Here is a 22,131-nt window from a genome sequence, read left to right as displayed (position 1 = left end):
CACAGCACAGTCCTCCCAAATCAGGACAGCTGTGTCCCCTCCCTTAGCCTTCATTTTCACCAGACTCTCCTATAATCCATTGTCCTCACTTCTCACCTAAGTCTCCCTCTCCACCCTCCCCCTGTAATTCTTTCCTTCCCCACAATCTCCGCTGTAATTCCTACCCCCATCTTACCCTCCCCAGTAATTTATTCCCCCCTCCATCTACCCTGTGTCATGGGCCGCTCTGGAGGTCCGCGGGGGGTTCGGGACTTACCTGTCCGGGCGCTCTGGCGGGGGTGCAGGCTGCTGGTGGTTAGCGCGGTGTGCGGGCAGGTCCCTGAGAGGCAGCGCTGGGTCTCTGGCATGTTGGAGGTGCTGTGGCTGGGAGTCTGTGCAAACGCTGTTGGGAGTTGGGCACCGCCATCTTGGATTTGGTCATATGTCAGGAAGGAGCGAATCCAGTCTGAATGATTCACAATGGGCTCTGACAGCCAATCCAGCTCCAGCCTTGGGTACTTAAGGGCTTCCTGGGAGTCCTCAGGTTGCCAGTGCAACGTCTTACACAGCTAGTCTGTGTGCTAGTTCTCTGTGCTTCTTTGTCTCGTTTTTCCTCCAGTGTCCCAGTTGCAGTATTTAGTTGGAGAATTTGTTTGCTGCCTGCTCCATTCATAGTGCCACTGCCAGTGCTCTGCCCATCTCAGTTCCAGTAATCTAACCGCTACCTGTGCTACGTTGCAGAGCCTCCTCCACCAGCATCCCAGTCAGCACCGGAACTAGGTACCCAAACCTCAGCGTCTCCAGCAGGGGCAGAACTATGGGAGACAATGGAGGCGTTTGCCGCCGGGCTCCAGCTCTGAAGGGGCACCTCCTCCATTGTCCACAACATATTCATCCCACTTAGGGCTGTAATTACATACCCGGAGTGTACAGTCACGGCCGCCCAATACATGGTACCCCTTCCCGGCAACTGAGAAGCCACCATATACTAGTGGAGAGCTCCATGTCAGACCAACAGCTGCTGCCTTCGTATATCTATAGCCTGTCTGCATGCGAATTGCTACATTACAGAGTCAGCGGCTGTGATGGGGGGGGGGGGGCACCAAATTATAACTTTCCTCCGGGCATCTGGGGTGAACTTACGCCACTGGTCTCCAGAGTTGTGCTCTGAATACACGGTGGGGTTAAGCCTTCTTTTCCTCTGGTCTCCGTCCTCCGTATCATCCTGCAAAGGCAGAGACGTTCATGAATAAGTATCCCATTCGTCCAGCCTCGTTCCAATATCAGGAAACTGCTCGCAAGGACTAACCTGCACCCAGTTCAGGTCCACTTCCCACTTCGGACTTGACACTCTGTAATTCAACCTTCCCTCCATCCTCAGGTCAAAACTGCTACGGTTTCATTCTGATGTCACTGCGGCCGTGCCACGCTCCCAACCAATCAACGAGAGTGAGCAGCAGCAGCATGATGTGTATGATCACATGACCAGAGACTGCTCACCTGCTGTCTTACAGAGCAAGTGGACAAGGGGAGGTGAGGGCTGGACAGGATGCTTTTAAATAATTACACACACCCAACTAACCTCATTGTCTGTCAAGGGGGGGTAGAGTGTTATGTAATTTAAATTCCCAGTCCGTGAACGATCGGTGCAACTTGCAGGGGATATAACAACACTGAATGAGGGATGTTATAAGATTAAGGGGTCTATTCATGATGTTAATTATCGGGGTCCGTGTGGACACCGATAATTAACATTCGAACTTGATGCAGAATCCGGAGCAATTCAGCATTGCTCCTGCGAGCTGACTGCTGATCCGATAATCAGCCATCCGGCTTCACTGTTCCTTTCGTAGCAGTGAATCTTTTCACTGCTCCTTTCAGAGCAGTGACGCTAGTGCGACCTACAGGTCAGGCGCACAGGAGCCCCGACGTCCGGCGGAAGGAGCCGGACAGGGGCAGAGGGATCTGAAAGGATACCTCCTCACAACCCGGGACTCTTTCTGCTAGGGAAGGAGCGGGCTGTGAGCCCGGGGGGGGGGGGGGGGGGGGGGAGCATTCGCGCTCCCGCACTCAAGCTCTGTAAATATTGTATTTTCGGAGCTTGATAAATTCTGTCCCCACACTAGTGTATGGGGACAGCGAGCTATTCCACAAAAGGAAGGGAAGCAGGAGATATATCTGTGATATTTCCTGCTTTACCAACTTGATGAATGGCCCGATAACTTAACTTTTACCATTGCAGGTGAAAATGTTAATTGTCACCTGCTTTTGTAAAATTTGAGTGATGATGAATAGGCCCCTATGTAAGTCATTCAGTGTTTTCTTTTTATTAAATTTCTAAAAGATTACACAGCACTTTACTGCAAAGAATTCAGTCACTCTCTAAAGCTGGCCACACACTAGACCAACTTACATCCAACTAGTTGATTAGTTGGAATGAAAATCTGGTAAGGTATGAAAGTAAATGACAATCAGCAATTTGCTCCCAAATGCTGGAAAATGGACAAAAACTGTTGTTTGAACAAATTGTTTAGATCAAACATTTAACAAACTTGTCTGACGCCATTTTCATCTGTTTTCTGGCATTTAGGAGCAAATTGCTGATCATCAGTTACTCCCATACGTTACCAGTAGGGGCATTTTAAGAGAGGAGGGGGCCCGTGTGTACTCCTCGTGCAGGGCCCCCTCCTCTCTCCACGGTGACTGGCAGCCAACTGACGCGGCTGGCCAGCCACCGGAGCATTAGTAGACTTCGGGCACTAGAGTGTGCCCGGAGTCGACTGCGCATGCGCAGAACGCCGAAAAAATGGCTGCGGTGGCCATTTTCCGCGTTCTGTAGACTCTGGGCACACTCTAATGCCCGGAGTCTACTGCGCATGCGCAGAACACCGGAAAATGGCCACGGCGGCCATTTTTCCAGTGTTCTGAGCAGCAGTGACACCCGACGCGGGACCTCGGACAGGTAAGTTTACAAAAAATATGTGGGTGCAGTGTGTACCCGGGGGTCCGTGTGCCCCGCACACACTGCACCCATTATAGATACGCCACTGGTTACCAGATTTTCATTGCAACCAGCCAACTAGTTGAATGGTTGTATGAAAGTTGGTCTAGTGTGTGGCCAGCTTTATTACAGTATACTATATCCTACCCTCCAACATGACCCGTTCCACCAGGTACAAAATACTCTGCTCCTGGACTTCCCACCTAATTAATGATTGCAGTCACCTGTGCTGAGCTAAGTAATTGATGAGACAGGTGTTTCAACACAGGTGGCTGCAATCATACAGTAAGAGGGAAGTCCAGGAGCAGAGCGTTTGGGCGCTAGGCGTCAAATTTGGAAATGTGTTCGGCGCTAGGCATCGTGGGTACCGTAAATGTATAAGCTGCCGCGGCCCGGACCCACTCTGGCGGCCGCGGCAAGCGGTATGTTAACCTCTTGGTGTGTTGCAACCAGTCATGGGCAGAGTGACTCAGTGTTCTGAGTTGAGCCCAATGGCTCATTTAGATACAGTGGCGCAATAGGAAGCAGGGGGGCCGCTGACTCAAAGTGAGCTTCACCCCCCCCCCACACTGCAGACCAGTGCAAAAACACAGACCTGACCCCTCCCGGCATTAGCAGTGCGACTCCGAGTGAGTCAACTCGCTGCCAGCTCCACCCCCCCCCCCAGACCCACACACTGCAGAACTTCCTACAGGGCCCAGGCAGTGAGTCGCTGACTCGTACTGAACTCCGCCGCCCCCCCCCCCCCCCCCCGCAGCCCAGAACTGCAGATCAGAAGCACAGACCCGATTCCCCCGGCAGCAGCAGTGCAACCCAGTGAGTCGCTGCCAGCCCCCCCCCCCCCCTGCCAGACCCACACGCGCTGATGTACATTCTACTAGCTACTTCGCTGAGTCACCCCGGGCCCGGCGGTAACGGCTCCCCCTGTGCCCGACAGAGAGGCTAAAGGGGTGGCTGTCTCGACACTTCAAACTTTGAATGACTCGAATCATTCGAACGTCTAAATGATGAGTCATTGTGTTGAGACACTCACTCAGTAGCCATCTCTAGTTGCAACACTGAGGGATGGGTTGTAAGGAGCCGCTGAGCGTTCCCAGCTGGGGACCGGGAGCCTGGCTCCCGGAGCTCCAAGCCGAGTGGTTGCACGCTGGGGGACAGGGAGAGCCTGGACCCCCCAGCACTGTGAGCAGATAATCGGGAGACTTAACTCCTGAACCCTGCACCAGGGAAAGCCCCAGCAGTCCCAGGCTGCAGGGCTAGTGGAACCCAGCGCACAGTAAATAACACAAGCACACACATATACAGTTGTTAATATAGATGTATTTAAAGTGGTATGTGCAGCACTGAGCCAGGGAAACAGGTAGTGGGCTGCAGTGCTGAAGGGATTAAAGCCTGATGCTGGGCAGTGTATATGTGTACAATGTAAAAATTTATTTTAAATGTATATATTTATTGTATGATTTTAAATGTATAGTTTAAAAGTTAAAAGTGCACTTACTTTTGTTTTCCTGGAAGTCCCAGGGCATCCAGAAACCTCAGTGGGCTGCTGGATCCTCCAGCCCCTTCCAGAGACATCAACTGTCCTCCTATGCAGCCTCATGCCTGACAGTGGTATGAGGAGGTGCATAGGAAGCTGGCTAATGCAGCCAGCTAATTGTTCTCAGGGAGTTCCAAAAGGGCTCCTACTCGGTGGGCATGAGACGCTGCCAGGGGACCTGGGCTGCCTATCTCTGGAGCTTGGATTCAGGCTAGAGGTGGTGAGCTGAGTCCCTGGGCAGATTCCTGGAAGTCCGATTTGGAGGGAAAACTTTGTCCCTTGCAGACGTGACAGAGCCGGGGGTGTGCCGAGCTCTGCGGATGGGCTCAGGCACAGGGGAGTGACCACTCCCCACTGTCCATAGGGGACACTGTTAAACGTGCATGTGGCCAGCACATGCACTTAAGGTGATTGGTTGGAAACCACAAGGTGGACTTACTCCCTGTGGTAATGTGTATTGGAGTGGCATAAAAGAAGGCTGTGTGCCTGGTAATAATGTACATCTTTGTATATCTTTTGAATATCAAGACTGCTGTAAGATCTCAGTATGCTGTACCCCCTTGAAGCTAAGGGGAAGGGTCTTTTTAAAGACCAATGAGCAATAAACATCTTTGCCTTACGACAGCATCTGCATCCTGCGACCAACAGAACTGGGCAAAATGCTATTACGTTCTCGCCCTCTGCCAGCTACCGTGTAGAGCCTGGTCCATTGCGAGGGATCAGGAGGAATCAGCCGTCACCAATCAGGAGGTGTGGCCGCAGCTAGTCGACGCATACGCAGCAGAAGCGGTTTCAGGTGCCAGCGGTAGGAGCCTGAGTGTACGTAAAAGCGGTTCCAAACGCTGATGGTAGAGTTTGGTGGTGGCAGCATTGTAATATGCCCACGGCGCAGTGGGCAGAGTCAGTAGCAGACGGTTACTGATGGTAAGCGGGAATCCCTGATACCCCAAGACCCAGTGGGGAACAAACGCAATCGCCTCGGCCTCTACTCCCGATCACAACCTTTTAAATATCTTACACAGAGACACACATACAGTACACTAGGGTTATTTCTTTATTACACAAGACATTAACCTTCAAGTTTATTTAAGTCTAGTGAATGGACGGATACCCCAGTATTCTGTGTAGCACTGTAATCTGTTCTATCCCTTTATTGATGACCTAAAATACTCTCTGTATTATAACTTGTACACTACAACTATATCTCTATCCTAATTAGGTCACAATAATATGATCTGTATTGTTTAGTGCAGGAGTCAGGGAACTTTACTTTTTACCCCAAAATATATTTAGATATGCCGATGTTGCCCCCTTGATTTGAAAGGAAGGAAATCATGTAGTAGTGCCCCCATAGTTATGCCCCTGTAGTAGTGCCCCCATAGTTATGCCCCTGTAGTAGTGCCCCCATATAATTCCCCTGTAGTAGTGCCCTCATAGTTATGCCCCTGTAGTAGTGCCCTCATACTTATGCCCCTGTAGTAGTGCCTCCATATAATGCCCCTGTAGTAGTGCCCCTATATAATGCCCCTGTAGTAGTGCCCCCATATAATGCCCCTGTAGTAGTGCCCCATAGTAGTGCCCCATATAATGACCCTGTAGAAGTGCCCCCATATAGTGCCCCTGTAGTAGTGCCCCCATATAATGACCCTGTAGAAGTGCCCCTGTAGTAGTGCCCCATATAATGACCCTGTAGAAGTGCCCCCATACCCCTGTAGTAGTGCCCCCATATAATGACCCTGTAGAAGTGCCCCCATATAGTGCCCCTGTAGTAGTGCCCCCATATAATTCCCCTGTAGTGCCGCTTGTACAAAAAAAACCCCACTTACCTTAATCCCCGCTCCTGCATCCGCTGCCATCCTGTCTGCCCGGCTGCTCCTCGAAACTATGGGAGAGACATCATGACGTCTCTCCCATAGTGCGCATGGTAAGAGGCCGAAGCTGGAGTTCAGAAGAGAACTCCAGCCTCCGGCTAACGTGGCGCTGCAGGGAAGGAGCCGGGCACCCACTGGTAATAACATCTCAGCGGGCACCCGGCTTAGAGCCTCCCTACGGCACAGCCGGCATGCATATGAATCATTCTATATTATAGAATGATTCATATGCATGCCTGGCTGTTCGGCAATCATTGGGTTGAACCCGATTAAATATTGAAGACTGCTGTAGCCATAGGGGAATATATACTAATATTAATGACAAAACAATGGAATACACAGATAATTCTGGGAAAAGGTCTTATGAAAGCCAGGCAAACGCATGGGAACCATAAAACAGTACTTCTATAGCTATAAGACACTTTCCCTGTATGTCCACCTCACAACACTGATACATTAGTCATTTTACGCCTTGCAATCACGGAGCTCACACATTACTCATAAATGTGCAGCTCCTGCTTAGAGAACTATAATGAGGGCCAGTAAGTTACCGCTGCCGATCTGTACCAACTCTGCTATCTCTTCATCAAGAGCACTGATTCCATGGGGCAATCACATAGCTATAAAGAGCACTGATTCCATTGGGCAATCACATGCAGTAACTACAAAGAGCACTGATTCCATAGGGCAATCACATAGCTACAAAGAGCACTGATTCCATATCGCAATAACATAGCTACAAAGAGCACCGATTCCATAGGGCAATCACATAGCTACAAAGAGCACTGATTCATAGGGCAATCACATAGCTACAAAGAGCACTGATTCCATAGGGCAATCACATAGCTACAAAGAGCACCGATTCCATAGGGCAATCACATAGCTACAAAGAGCACCGATTCCATAGGGCAATCACATAGCTACAAAGAGCACCGATTCCATAGAGCAATCACATAGCTACAAAGAGCACTGATTCCATAGAGCAATCACATAGCTACAAAGAGCACTGATTCCATAGGGCAATCGCATAGCTACAAAGAGCACTGATTCCATAGGGCAATCGCATAGCTACAAAGAGCACTGATTCCATAGGGCAATCACATAGCTACAAAGAGCACTGATTCCATAGGGCAATCACAGCTACAAAGAGCACTGATTCCATAGGGCAATCACATAGCTACCAAGAGCACTGATCCCATAGGGCAATCACATAGCTACAAAGAGCACCGATTCCATAGGGCAATCACATAGCTACAAAGAGCACTGATTCCATAGGGTAATCACATAGCTACAAAGAGCACTGATTCCATAGGGCAATCACATAGCTACAAAGAGCACTGATTCCATAGGGCAATCACATAGCTACAAAGAGCACTGATTCCATAGGACAATCACATAGCTACAAAGAGCACTGATTCTAAAGGGCAATCACATAGCTACAAAGAGCACTGATTCATAGAGCAATCACATAGCTACAAAGAGCACTGATTCTATAGGACAATCACATAGCTACAAAGAGCACTGATTCCATAGGACAATCACAAAGCTACAAAGAGCACTGATTCTATAGGGCAATCACATAGCTACAAAGAGCACTGATTCCATAGGGCAATCACATAGCTACAAAGAGCACTGATTCCATAGGGCAATCACATAGCTACAATAGAAAGAGTAGAGAGAGCACAATTCAAAGCAAAATATATCACATTAGAAAAACATTTTTATGACAATTAATTATCAGGGGCAATACAGACTGGCATGCACTAAACTTATCATTCATGGTGATCAATGCCAGGCCTGGCGACATGGTGGTACAAGGATGACACTTGTCCTGAGCCCAGCGTTTCTGTAGGACTCCGGCGGCCACTAATGATCCTACCTGCAAACTGCTTGTTATTCACAGACAGGGGCATTTTAACAGAGAAGTAGACCTGTGTGCAGCCTCCGTGCAAGCCCCCCCCGCAGTTGACTCTGGGCCTGATTCAGACCCGCTCGCTAGATGCATTCACTCGCTCCCAACCTATGCAAATCCTGCGTACGCCCAGCAAGGCAGGCGATCGCACGGCAAGGCATAAGCACGCCCACTATGTCTTGGCGTGCGATCACTTATTGTATGCGGACGCCCACCAGCCATTCTTAAGACGCCCACTTGCGCTCGTCATCTCCTGGAAGTGCCTGAAAACACTGGTACATCGAGCACCATCGGATGCGATCGCAGCACTTGAGGTTGACATTAGCCTTCCGCAAGCACTACGATCACTTCAGTGTGAAATTCCACCAAGTGACGTGTACTATGACGCTGGCTTTTAATTATGAAAGCCTCTGAAATGGCATTGTAACACTCAGGCACGCCTGCGTTCCCACCTCCACTCCCCCGTTTCTAGTGGACTGCCCGTTACCACCCACAAACGGCCTCTCCTGTCACTCATTCAGAGGGGCTGTCTATGCTGGGCGAGCGAGCCCTTCCCGACCTTTCGCAGTGGTTCGCGCACGCGCATTGTGAAGCATACGCATGCGCAGATTGCACATATCGGCCAGCTACGAGCGTCAGCTTCCTAGCGAGCTGGTCTGAATCAGGCCCTCTGTCTTTGTGCACTCGCGCTTCATTCCAGGAAACACTACTGCGCATGCGCAAATCACTGGGTAAATGTCGGCCGCGTCATTTTCCCAGTGATAAAAGTCAGAAGAACAGGCCGACGCGGGACTCCGAAGAGGTAAGTATACTAACTGTATGGGTGCAGGGTGTGCGGTGTGGGACCCAGGGGCCCATGTGCAAATGGAGACAGTTGTTTCTCCATCTCTGCGCTGCATTGGGCTGCCATCAGAGCTGCCGCGCACGTGGGTCAGCTCCTAAAACAGAGAAATCTGAAGCAGCGGAATCAGTGTTCACAGAACGGAGATTCTGCATGTGCAAAATTCCTGTTACAATGCCGTGATTACCGGCATTGTGAAGTGGGGGCGGAGCCATGACGACGCAATTTGCGTCATCGGCTGCATGTTCGGACCACCTCACTCGGGAGTGGGCGGCCATGGCAGGTCGCTCCAGCCTCTGGGAGACACATTTTAAAGGAGAAATTTGCACGAAAAGACGCTCGGCGCTACTGAGTCGCACAGCACTAACGTGTTATGAGTAACGCGTCCTGTAGTGCGCGGAGAATAGATGTATGTGGACACATCTGTATATTTTGCAATGTGCTGTCATTTAATTTATGTGTTTCACCCTCCATAAACTTTGTACTTTTCTTTATATCATCTCTGTACTTACCGGGGAGAGGGATGAAGGAGCCCCTAAAACATGAGTGTACCAGCCCCCAAGATATTTGTTGCTGGACCTGACCATTTTTAAGAGTGGTTTTCCACTTTGGTGCATTTTATAATATATTGTATAAAAGGCTTTCACCACCCTCCATGTTTTAAGTCTACCAGTGGTCAGGTTGAAGGAGATCTGAAAACAAGGGATATCTGGTGGCAAAGGCGGCATGTGACTTGTTAGTTGCAGCTTTCGTCCAATCACATACCAGCTTTCCTGAGATGCCACACCCTCAATCACTCTCTCATTCTGTACACGGATTGATTCTCGGTGTGCCCAATCTTGATAGGCCACCATGAAGCTCTCTGCAATGGGTTACCAGGTAGTAACAGTCCAGATTTTGCTGCGACTGGATTACAGCAATTAAATTATAGGGCACTTTCTTGGGCACAAAGCTGACCCTCTAACCTTCTATTTGTCCACATGGACTTCACGTACCTTCGGCATAGTGACCACTAAATGGCCCGTTGTCTGAGATCTCCTTGCAGTGCTACTGTCTGGCTTCACTTCTTCCGGCAGTACGAGCTGAAATGGCTAAAAGTGAAAAATAAATAAAAAAAAAAATAAAAATAGAAAAGTTATAGGAAGATTAGGGTTAGGCACTTGGGGGGGAGGTTAGGGTTAGGCACCCATGCGGCCGGCGGTAATACCTACTACACCCTGCTACAAGCACCAGAGTAGAGAGCGACACCGCAGGTGGTTGCCTGATGGACCTGCACTGGACAGTCATTATCTGGCCCAATACCAACACATCTTTGCGCCTGTACGTGGTACGGGGTCTCTGAATCTGTATAGGAAGTGCTAAAATGTAGCGGCCGCAGCATTTTTCATTCCAAATTCTGTTGTGCTTCATATACAGACTCAGGTGCACACAGATATACAAGTGTCACATATCTAATTCATCAGCACAGTCTGCTGGGTCATCCTTAGATGCATTGTTAGCAATAAGAGACGCCCGAGGCTTGCAGAGTAGCACGGGGCCTGGCAGCTCACTCATGCTAAGCACGTCGCGTGGCGTATTGAGGCCAGAGGATACATCTGTATGTGACGTCACATATGCTGATGACAGGAACAAAGGGGTTGGCCCAGGGGGTATTATTGCCCTGCTCTGGCGCTGCATAAGAATGTGCGGCCTATATAACAAGCACATTAATAGGGCAAAAGGTCTCCCACTGAAAAGTTTTGATGATTACGGATTATCACAACCTATGAATTGGTGTGAAAATCGTCCATTTTACATGTCTATTACAACATGGTGAGTCCAGAAAAATACATCAAATACAGATGTGCCCACGTACATCTATCCTCCGTGCGAAACAAGTCACACATAACGTGGGAGCTCAGTGTGACTCGGTAGCGCTGAGCGTCTTTTCATGCGTCTTTTTACCTTCAAATGCGTCTTATTCGCATGCGGATAGCTAACACCACCAGCTTCTGCTGACTAAAATTACATGCAGCATGCCTATGTTCTGTGTGTGCGTCTGTGGGTGTATCTGCATGCGGAATGCTACGTTACAATATCAGCGGCTGATATTGTAACGGGCAGTCCTTACATTGTAAATTTGCTTTAATCTTATCCTAGAAATTAAATCTTGTTTTTGCATTGCGAGAATGTGAAAGTCCAATTCTAATTGGTTGCTATAGGTTACAACACTTTGTAAACATCAGTTTTCAGAAATGTCCCCTTTTGACCTTCCATCACATCAGGACCTGCCACGAAGGAAATACACAGTACACGGCTGATCTGACGGGGACGCAGACTGTGTTTCTGTATGTGCGGACATTGATTGATGAAATGAGTAGCGGGAAGTGGCAGATACCAAATAATTCTGCAACTCAATTCCCACGTGAGCTGTATAAACACAGATGCGAGCAGTGAATTACCCAAGCTTGCAGAACGGACATATTTAATGTTTCCCAAATTACACAGAGGTCTCCAAATGATTTACGCTTTCTATTCAGATGCCATGAACGCCCACCAAAAGCAGTGTGGGCCACCGGTCTAGGGGGTGACGTGTGATTAAAGGAAAACTAAGTAGACATTTTAATGCAGCTCTGTTCAAGAGCAGTGTGATAGGGTATTCTCTTCCTAGTGATGAGATGTCTTTACATGAACATTCGGCGCTTACCAGCAATTTGTGATGGACACCACTGAGTAGGCAGGGATAGTGGCCACTGTTGGGTTTGGCTGGCTTGCTGTTGCCCAGATAAGCTGATTGGTTCAGTATCTTGGTTAGTTTGGATGCTGTATCCATTATACTGTACGATGCAGACATGTGTCACCTGACGCAGGGGTTTCACAGGCAGATAGATGCCCCTACATCCTTGCCTCACCTACCTACTCTGTATATGGCTGATAGGTGCCTGTATTATATCACTGCTCGCTTTCCAACGTCCCGTATATCACACTGGGGTTCCCGACTATAGACAGACAGTAATTAGATAGACAATGTCTAGATAGACACCAGATGTTAGACAGTTAATAATTAGACAAGGATAAAAGTTCAACACGGAAAAAAGTTAGGCACACTAAAGTTAGACATGTAAAAAGTTCAACAGGTACAAAAAGGTCGACAGGGTCAAAAGTTCGACATGAAAATGGTTGACGTTTTTTTTTTTTTAACGTTTTTGTCTTTTTTTAGGACTAGGGTTAGGTTTAGGTTTAGTGGAGGGTTAGACACATACCCCCACAGTTAGGGTTAGGCACCAGTAGGGAAGGTTAGGGTTAGGCACCAATGGGAGGGTTAGGCACCATGGGGAAGGTTAGGGTTAGGCACTTACCCAGATGGTTAGGGTTAGGCACCAGGAGGGAGGGTTAGGCACCAATGGGAGGGTTAGGCACCATGGGGAAGGTTAGGGTTAGGCACTTACCCAGATGGTTAGGGTTAGGCACCAGGAGGGAGGGTTAGGCACCAATGGGAGGGTTAGGCACCATGGGGAAGGTTAGGGTTAGGCACTTACCCAGATGGTTAGGGTTAGGCACCAGGAGCGAGGGTTAGGCACCAATGGGAGGGTTAGGCACCGTGGGGAAGGTTAGGGTTAGGCAACAATAGGAGGGTTAGGGTTAGGCACCATGGGGAAGGTTAGGGATTGGCACTTAGCCAGATGGTTAAGGTTAGGCACCAGAAGGGAGGGTTAGGCACCAATGGGAGGGTTAGGCACCATGGGGAAGGTTAGGGTTAAGCACTTACTCCCACGGTTAGGGTTAGGCACTTACCCAGATGGTTAGGGTTAGGCACCAGGAGGGAGGCTTAGGCACCAAGGGGAGGGTTGCGTTGACCATTTTTGAGTCGATCATTTTCATGTCGACCGTATGTACCTGACAAACTTTTTACATGTCTAACTGTAGTGTGTCTGTGACTCTGTTCCGTGTTGAACTTTTATCCTTGTCTAACTATTGACTGTCTATCTGTTATACCACACCCATCAACAGCCCCCATCTCCCGGGTCAATCAGGAGCCTCTGGTTTTAAACTAACACATAGGAATGGAGGGAGCAGATAGTTAGTGTGTTATTTTGATCTGTTTTTGTTCATTGTGTAAGGAGAGGACTGGAAACAGAAATATATATATATATATATATATACATATATACTGTGTATATATATATATATATATATATATATATATAAATATATATATATATATATATATATATAGGGAGTGGTCAGTACTAAGGAGTTTCTACAGGGCCATAACTAGGGTAGTGCGACCAGGGCACCGCAGGGCAGGGGGTGCTGTTTGGGCCTGTAAATTTTCCTGTTTATTATCATTCTCACTTGTAGCTTCCTCTTATTTTATCCCCAGCATCTCCTGGCCTCTCCTATCTCTTCCCTGGCCCTTCCCCAGGACGCCACGGCCCTTTTTCAGGTGCACTTTCTTATGTCCCTATTTAAAAAATGTGGGGGAGGGCGCCAATGCTCTCTCTGGCACAGGGCACCAAACAGTCTAGTTACGGCTCTGGGTTTCTACATTTCACCCATATTCCTGAACTGTGAGCAGTTCCAGCGATGACGTGTAGACCTTCACTAGGCATCGGTAACATCTGGTTTCTGGCCTCATTACTGCCATGGATAATGACTGCAGCCAGTGTAGTACAGAGGCAGAGATGGAGAGAGGTATTAGTATTAGTCCTGCTTATTACATTCATGTTACAGGGACCCCTTTGTGTAGGTGAGAAGCCCCCCTGGTTCTATGCTTAGTCACATCCCAGACAGGAAGATTTATTGTGATGTTACAATTTGCTTTGTACTTGCAGGAAAAGATACGCATGTATATATGTATATATATCAGTAATAAGCAGCCTTTCATACATACATGTGATCTATAAGGGGCCTACTTGCTTTTCACTTACCTTGTTTTTGACCAACACTTTTATATAACTGGTCTGAACATCAACATCAATCAGGGACGTGTCCATATGCCTGTGGTAGAAATAATGAATTTGTTGCATGTAAGAAATGTAATTCAGAAGAAAGAAAAACAACAACAGAAGTGGATTCAGCGTATCACACACGTCCGACACGTCCGTCCGTTCTGCAGACTGATCATGCCATGTTTTCTTAGCACAGCGAACGCTTCATAGCAGAGCATGAGCAACACTGCGTCTGACTGAGTGTAACTGGGCGCCATTCTGCATGTAGGCAGGACTGAAGCCTACTCAGAGGTGAACGTGCGCAGAGATCCCTCTGATTTCAAATACTGGACGCGCTGGTAGCGCTGCGGTCCCTCCTTCATACATCCGGGGGATACTTAGTATTTGAGGTAAACCCCCAAAAACGTGTGTTTTCGGGGATTTTACCTCAAATATTGAATGATAAATGGGCCCCACAGTCTCATCAAATCGCAACTAACACACATTCTCAAGCGAAAATTGCTAAATAGACTAGCCGATTAGTACGGGACATGGCAGCTCACTCGCACCAGACGCCTCACGCCACATGGCATACTGAGGCTAGATGTATGAAGACGCATCTGTACACAGTGTGTGTCCTGCGTGCAATGAGGAAGCATGCCAGCACCAGACGCCTCGCGACACATGGCATACTGAGGCTAGATGAAGACGCATCTGTATACAGTGTGTGTCCTGCGTGCAATGAGGAAGCAGTGCCAGCACCAGACGCCTCGCGCCACATGGCATACTGAGGATAGATGTATGAAGACGCATCTGTATACAGTGTGTGTCCTGCGTGCAATGAGGAAGCATGCCAGCACCAGACGCCTCACGCCACATGGCATACTGAGGCTAGATGCATGAAGACGCATCTGTATACAGTGTGTGTCCTGCGTGCAATGAGGAAGCAGTGCCAGCACCAGACGCCTCACACCACATGGCATACTGAGGCTAGATGTATGAAGACGCATCTGTATACAGTGTGTGTCCTGCGTGCAATGAGGAAGCAGTGCCAGCACCAGACGCCTCACGCCACATGGCATACTGAGGATAGATGTATGAAGACGCATCTGTATACAGTGTGTGTCCTGCGTGCAATGAGGAAGCATGCCAGCACCAGACGCCTCACGCCACATGGCATACTGAGGCTAGATGCATGAAGACGCATCTGTATACAGTGTGTGTCCTGCGTGCAATGAGGAAGCAGTGCCAGCACCAGACGCCTCACACCACATGGCATACTGAGGCTAGATGTATGAAGACGCATCTGTATACAGTGTGTGTCCTGCGTGCAATGAGGAAGCATGCCAGCACCAGACGCCTCACGCCACATGGCATACTGAGGCTAGATGTATGAAGACGCATCTGTATACAGTGTGGGTCCTGCGTGCAATGAGGAAGCAGTGCCAGCACCAGACGCCTCACGCCACATGGCATACTGAGGCTAGATGTATGAAGACGCATCTGTATACAGTGTGGGTCCTGCGTGCAATGAGGAAGCAGTGCCAGCACCAGACGCCTCACACCACATGGCATACTTAGGCTAGATGTATGAAGACGCATCTGTATACAGTGTTTTTTTCCTGCGTGCAATGAGGAAGCATGCCAGCACCAGACGCCTCACGCCACATGGCATACTGAGGCTAGATGTATGAAGACGCATCTGTATACAGTGTGGGTCCTGCGTGCAATGAGGAAGCAGTGCCAGCACCAGACGCCTCACACCACATGGCATACTGAGGCTAGATGTATGAAGACGCATCTGTATACAGTGTGTGTCCTGCGTGCAATGAGGAAGCAGTGGCAGCACCAGACGCCTCACGCCACATGGCATATTGAGGATAGATGTATGAAGACGCATCTGTATACAGTGTGTGTCCTGCGTGCAATGAGGAAGCAGTGCCAGCACCAGACGCCTCACGCCACATGGCATACTGAGGCTAGATGTATGAAGACGTATCTGTATACAGTGTGTGTCCTGCGTGCAATGAGGAAGCATGCCAGCACCAGACGCCTCACGCCACATGGCATACTGAGGCTAGATGTATGAAGACGCATCTGTATACAGTGTGTGTCCTGCGTGCAATGAGGAAGCATGCCAGCACCAGACGCCTCACGCCACATGGCATACTGAGGCTAGATGTATGAAGACGCATCTGTATACAGTGTGTGTCCTGCGTGCAATGAGGAAGCATGCCAGCACCAGACGCCTCACACCACATGGCATACTGAGGCTAGATGTATGAAGACGCATCTGTATACAGTGTGTGTCCTGTGTGCAATGAGGAAGCATGCCAGCACCAGATGCCTCACGCCACATGGCATACTGAGGATAGATGTATGAAGACGCATCTGTATACAGTGTGTGTCCTGTGTGCAATGAGGAAGCAGTGCCAGCACCAGACGCCTCACGCCACATGGCATACTGAGGCTAGATGTATGAAGACGCATCTGTATACAGTGTGTGTCCTGCGTGCAATGAGGAAGCAGTGCCAGCACCAGACGCCTCACGCCACATGGCATACTGAGGCTAGATGTATGAAGACGCATCTGTATACAGTGTGTGTCCTGCGTGCAATGAGGAAGCATGCCAGCACCAGACGCCTCACACCACATAGCATACTGAGGCTAGATGTATGAAGACGCATCTGTATACAGTGTGTGTCCTGCGTGCAATGAGGAAGCATGCCAGCACCAGACGCCTCACGCCACATGGCATACTGAGGCTAGATGTATGAAGACGCATCTGTATACAGTGTGTGTCCTGCGTGCAATGAGGAAGCATGCCAGCACCAGACGCCTCACACCACATGGCATACTGAGGCTAGATGTATGAAGACGCATCTGTATACAGTGTGGGTCCTGCGTGCAATGAGGAAGCAGTGCCAGCACCAGACGCCTCACACCACATGGCATACTGAGGCTAGATGTATGAAGACGCATCTGTATACAGTGTGGGTCCTGCGTGCAATGAGTAAGCAGTGCCAGCACCAGACGCCTCGCGCCACATGGCATACTGAGGCTAGATGTATGAAGACGCATCTGTATACAGTGTGTGTCCTGCGTGCAATGAGGAAGCAGTGCCAGCACCAGACGCCTCACACCACATGGCATACTGAGGCTAGATGTATGAAGACGCATCTGTATACAGTGTGGGTCCTGCGTGCAATGAGGAAGCAGTGCCAGCACCAGACGCCTCACACCACATGGCATACTGAGGCTAGATGTATGAAGACGCATCTGTATACAGTGTGGGTCCTGCGTGCAATGAGTAAGCAGTGCCAGCACCAGACGCCTCACGCCACATGGCATACTGAGGCTAGATGTATGAAGACGCATCTGTATACAGTGTGTGTCCTGCGTGCAATGAGGAAGCAGTGCCAGCACCAGACGCCTCGCGCCACATGGCATACTGAGGCTAGATGTATGAAGACGCATCTGTATACAGTGTGGGTCCTGCGTGCAATGAGGAAGCATGCCAGCACCAGACGCCTCACGCCACATGGCATACTGAGGCTAGATGTATGAAGACGCATCTGTATACAGTGTGGGTCCTGCGTGCAATGAGGAAGCATGCCAGCACCAGACGCCTCACACCACATGGCATACTGAGGCTAGATGTATGAAGACGCATCTGTATACAGTGTGGGTCCTGCGTGCAATGAGGAAGCATGCCAGCACCAGACGCCTCACGCCACATGGCATACAGAGGCTAGATGTATGAAGACGCATCGGTATACAGTGTATGCCCTGCGTGCAATGAGGAAGCAGTGCCAGCACCAGACGCCTCACGCCACATGGCATACTGAGGCTAGATGTATGAAGACGCATCTGTATACAGTGTGTGTCCTGCGTGCAATGAGGAAGCAGTGACAGCACCAGACACCTCACGCCACATGGCATACTGAGGCTAGATGTATGAAGACGCATCTGTATACAGTGTGGGTCCTGCGTGCAATGAGGAAGCATGCCAGCACCAGACGCCTCACGCCACATGGCATACTGAGGCTAGATGTATGAAGACGCATCTGTATACAGTGTGTGTCCTGCGTGCAATGAGGAAGCAGTGCCAGCACCAGACACCTCACGCCACATGGCATACTGAGGCTAGATGTATGAAGACGCATCTGTATACAGTGTGGGTCCTGCGTGCAATGAGGAAGCATGCCAGCACCAGACGCCTTGCGCCACATAGCATACAGAGGCTAGATGTATGAAGACGCATCTGTATACAGTGTATGCCCTGCGTGCAATGAGGAAGCAGTGCCAGCACCAGACGCCTCACGCCACATGGCATACTGAGGCTAGATGTATGAAGACGCATCTGTATACAGTGTGTGTCCTGCGTGCAATGAGGAAGCAGTGCCAGCACCAGACACCTCACGCCACATGGCATACTGAGGCTAGATGTATGAAGACGCATCTGTATACAGTGTGTGTCCTGCGTGCAATGAGGAAGCAGTGCCAGCACCAGACACCTTACGCCACATGGCATACTGAGGCTAGATGTATGAAGACGCATCTGTATACAGTGTGGGTCCTGCGTGCAATGAGGAAGCATGCCAGCACCAGACGCCTTGCGCCACATGGCATACAGAGGCTAGATGTATGAAGACGCATCTGTATACAGTGTATGCCCTGCGTGCAATGAGGAAGCAGTGCCAGCACCAGACGCCTCACACCACATGGCATACTGAGGCTAGATGTATGAAGACGCATCTGTATACAGTGTGGGTCCTGCGTGCAATGAGGAAGCAGTGCCAGCACCAGACGCCTCACACCACATGGCATACTTAGGCTAGATGTATGAAGACGCATCTGTATACAGTGTGGGTCCTGCGTGCAATGAGGAAGCATGCCAGCACCAGACGCCTCACGCCACATGGCATACTGAGGCTAGATGTATGAAGACGCATCTGTATACAGTGTGGGTCCTGCGTGCAATGAGGAAGCAGTGCCAGCACCAGACGCCTCACACCACATGGCATACTGAGGCTAGATGTATGAAGACGCATCTGTATACAGTGTGTGTCCTGCGTGCAATGAGGAAGCAGTGGCAGCACCAGACGCCTCACGCCACATGGCATATTGAGGATAGATGTATGAAGACGCATCTGTATACAGTGTGTGTCCTGCGTGCAATGAGGAAGCAGTGCCAGCACCAGACGCCTCACGCCACATGGCATACTGAGGCTAGATGTATGAAGACGTATCTGTATACAGTGTGTGTCCTGCGTGCAATGAGGAAGCATGCCAGCACCAGACGCCTCACGCCACATGGCATACTGAGGCTAGATGTATGAAGACGCATCTGTATACAGTGTGTGTCCTGCGTGCAATGAGGAAGCATGCCAGCACCAGACGCCTCACACCACATGGCATACTGAGGCTAGATGTATGAAGACGCATCTGTATACAGTGTGTGTCCTGTGTGCAATGAGGAAGCATGCCAGCACCAGATGCCTCACGCCACATGGCATACTGAGGATAGATGTATGAAGACGCATCTGTATACAGTGCGTGTCCTGTGTGCAATGAGGAAGCAGTGCCAGCACCAGACGCCTCACGCCACATGGCATACTGAGGCTAGATGTATGAAGACGCATCTGTATACAGTGTGTGTCCTGCGTGCAATGAGGAAGCAGTGCCAGCACCAGACGCCTCACGCCACATGGCATACTGAGGCTAGATGTATGAAGACGCATCTGTATACAGTGTGTGTCCTGCGTGCAATGAGGAAGCATGCCAGCACCAGACGCCTCACACCACATAGCATACTGAGGCTAGATGTATGAAGACGCATCTGTATACAGTGTGTGTCCTGCGTGCAATGAGGAAGCATGCCAGCACCAGACTCCTCACGCCACATGGCATACTGAGGCTAGATGTATGAAGACGCATCTGTATACAGTGTGTGTCCTGCGTGCAATGAGGAAGCATGCCAGCACCAGACGCCTCACACCACATGGCATACTGAGGCTAGATGTATGAAGACGCATCTGTATACAGTGTGGGTCCTGCGTGCAATGAGGAAGCAGTGCCAGCACCAGACGCCTCACACCACATGGCATACTGAGGCTAGATGTATGAAGACGCATCTGTATACAGTGTGGGTCCTGCGTGCAATGAGTAAGCAGTGCCAGCACCAGACGCCTCGCGCCACATGGCATACTGAGGCTAGATGTATGAAGACGCATCTGTATACAGTGTGTGTCCTGCGTGCAATGAGGAAGCAGTGCCAGCACCAGACGCCTCACACCACATGGCATACTGAGGCTAGATGTATGAAGACGCATCTGTATACAGTGTGGGTCCTGCGTGCAATGAGTAAGCAGTGCCAGCACCAGACGCCTCGCGCCACATGGCATACTGAGGCTAGATGTATGAAGACGCATCTGTATACAGTGTGTGTCCTGCGTGCAATGAGGAAGCAGTGCCAGCACCAGACGCCTCACACCACATGGCATACTGAGGCTAGATGTATGAAGACGCATCTGTATACAGTGTGGGTCCTGCGTGCAATGAGGAAGCAGTGCCAGCACCAGACGCCTCACACCACATGGCATACTGAGGCTAGATGTATGAAGACGCATCTGTATACAGTGTGGGTCCTGCGTGCAATGAGTAAGCAGTGCCAGCACCAGACGCCTCACGCCACATGGCATACTGAGGCTAGATGTATGAAGACGCATCTGTATACAGTGTGTGTCCTGCGTGCAATGAGGAAGCAGTGCCAGCACCAGACGCCTCGCGCCACATGGCATACTGAGGCTAGATGTATGAAGACGTATCTGTATACAGTGTGGGTCCTGCGTGCAATGAGGAAGCATGCCAGCACCAGACGCCTCACGCCACATGGCATACTGAGGCTAGATGTATGAAGACGCATCTGTATACAGTGTGGGTCCTGCATGCAATGAGGAAGCATGCCAGCACCAGACGCCTCACACCACATGGCATACTGAGGCTAGATGTATGAAGACGCATCTGTATACAGTGTGGGTCCTGCGTGCAATGAGGAAGCATGCCAGCACCAGACGCCTCACGCCACATGGCATACAGAGGCTAGATGTATGAAGACGCATCGGTATACAGTGTATGCCCTGCGTGCAATGAGGAAGCAGTGCCAGCACCAGACGCCTCACGCCACATGGCATACTGAGGCTAGATGTATGAAGACGCATCTGTATACAGTGTGTGTCCTGCGTGCAATGAGGAAGCAGTGACAGCACCAGACACCTCACGCCACATGGCATACTGAGGCTAGATGTATGAAGACGCATCTGTATACAGTGTGGGTCCTGCGTGCAATGAGGAAGCATGCCAGCACCAGACGCCTCACGCCACATGGCATACTGAGGCTAGATGTATGAAGACGCATCTGTATACAGTGTGTGTCCTGCGTGCAATGAGGAAGCAGTGCCAGCACCAGACACCTCACGCCACATGGCATACTGAGGCTAGATGTATGAAGACGCATCTGTATACAGTGTGTGTCCTGCGTGCAATGAGGAAGCAGTGCCAGCACCAGACACCTCACGCCACATGGCATACTGAGGCTAGATGTATGAAGACGCATCTGTATACAGTGTGGGTCCTGCGTGCAATGAGGAAGCATGCCAGCACCAGACGCCTTGCGCCACATAGCATACAGAGGCTAGATGTATGAAGACGCATCTGTATACAGTGTATGCCCTGCGTGCAATGAGGAAGCAGTGCCAGCACCAGACGCCTCACGCCACATGGCATACTGAGGCTAGATGTATGAAGACGCATCTGTATACAGTGTGTGTCCTGCGTGCAATGAGGAAGCAGTGCCAGCACCAGACACCTCACGCCACATGGCATACTGAGGCTAGATGTATGAAGACGCATCTGTATACAGTGTGTGTCCTGCGTGCAATGAGGAAGCAGTGCCAGCACCAGACACCTTACGCCACATGGCATACTGAGGCTAGATGTATGAAGACGCATCTGTATACAGTGTGGGTCCTGCGTGCAATGAGGAAGCATGCCAGCACCAGACGCCTTGCGCCACATG

At 50.0% G+C, this 22,131-nt stretch overlaps 1 protein-coding gene across 2 annotated transcripts in view; it reads right to left on the bottom strand.

Annotated features, from left to right (window-relative positions):
* The window catches only part of DNAAF11 (dynein axonemal assembly factor 11), a 136,337-nt gene that overhangs the window by 38,463 nt on the left and 75,743 nt on the right, over positions 1-22,131 (bottom strand). For both annotated transcript variants that reach the window (XM_088449698.1, XM_088449699.1), the window contains exons 9-10: positions 14,052-14,121; positions 10,137-10,232 (exon numbers count right to left, since the gene is read on the bottom strand). In XM_088449698.1, coding sequence (XP_088305824.1) covers positions 10,137-10,232; positions 14,052-14,121 — 166 coding nt within the window. The remainder of the gene's footprint in view (positions 1-10,136; positions 10,233-14,051; positions 14,122-22,131) is intronic.

Source organism: Taudactylus pleione, unplaced genomic scaffold (genome assembly GCF_031769625.1).
Source record: "Taudactylus pleione unplaced genomic scaffold, aTauple2 ptg000493l, whole genome shotgun sequence".
In the NCBI taxonomy this organism is placed as follows: Eukaryota; Metazoa; Chordata; class Amphibia; order Anura; family Myobatrachidae; genus Taudactylus; species Taudactylus pleione.
The sequence above is the reverse complement of the archived record's forward strand: the minus strand, read 5'-3'. Positions and strand labels throughout refer to the sequence as shown.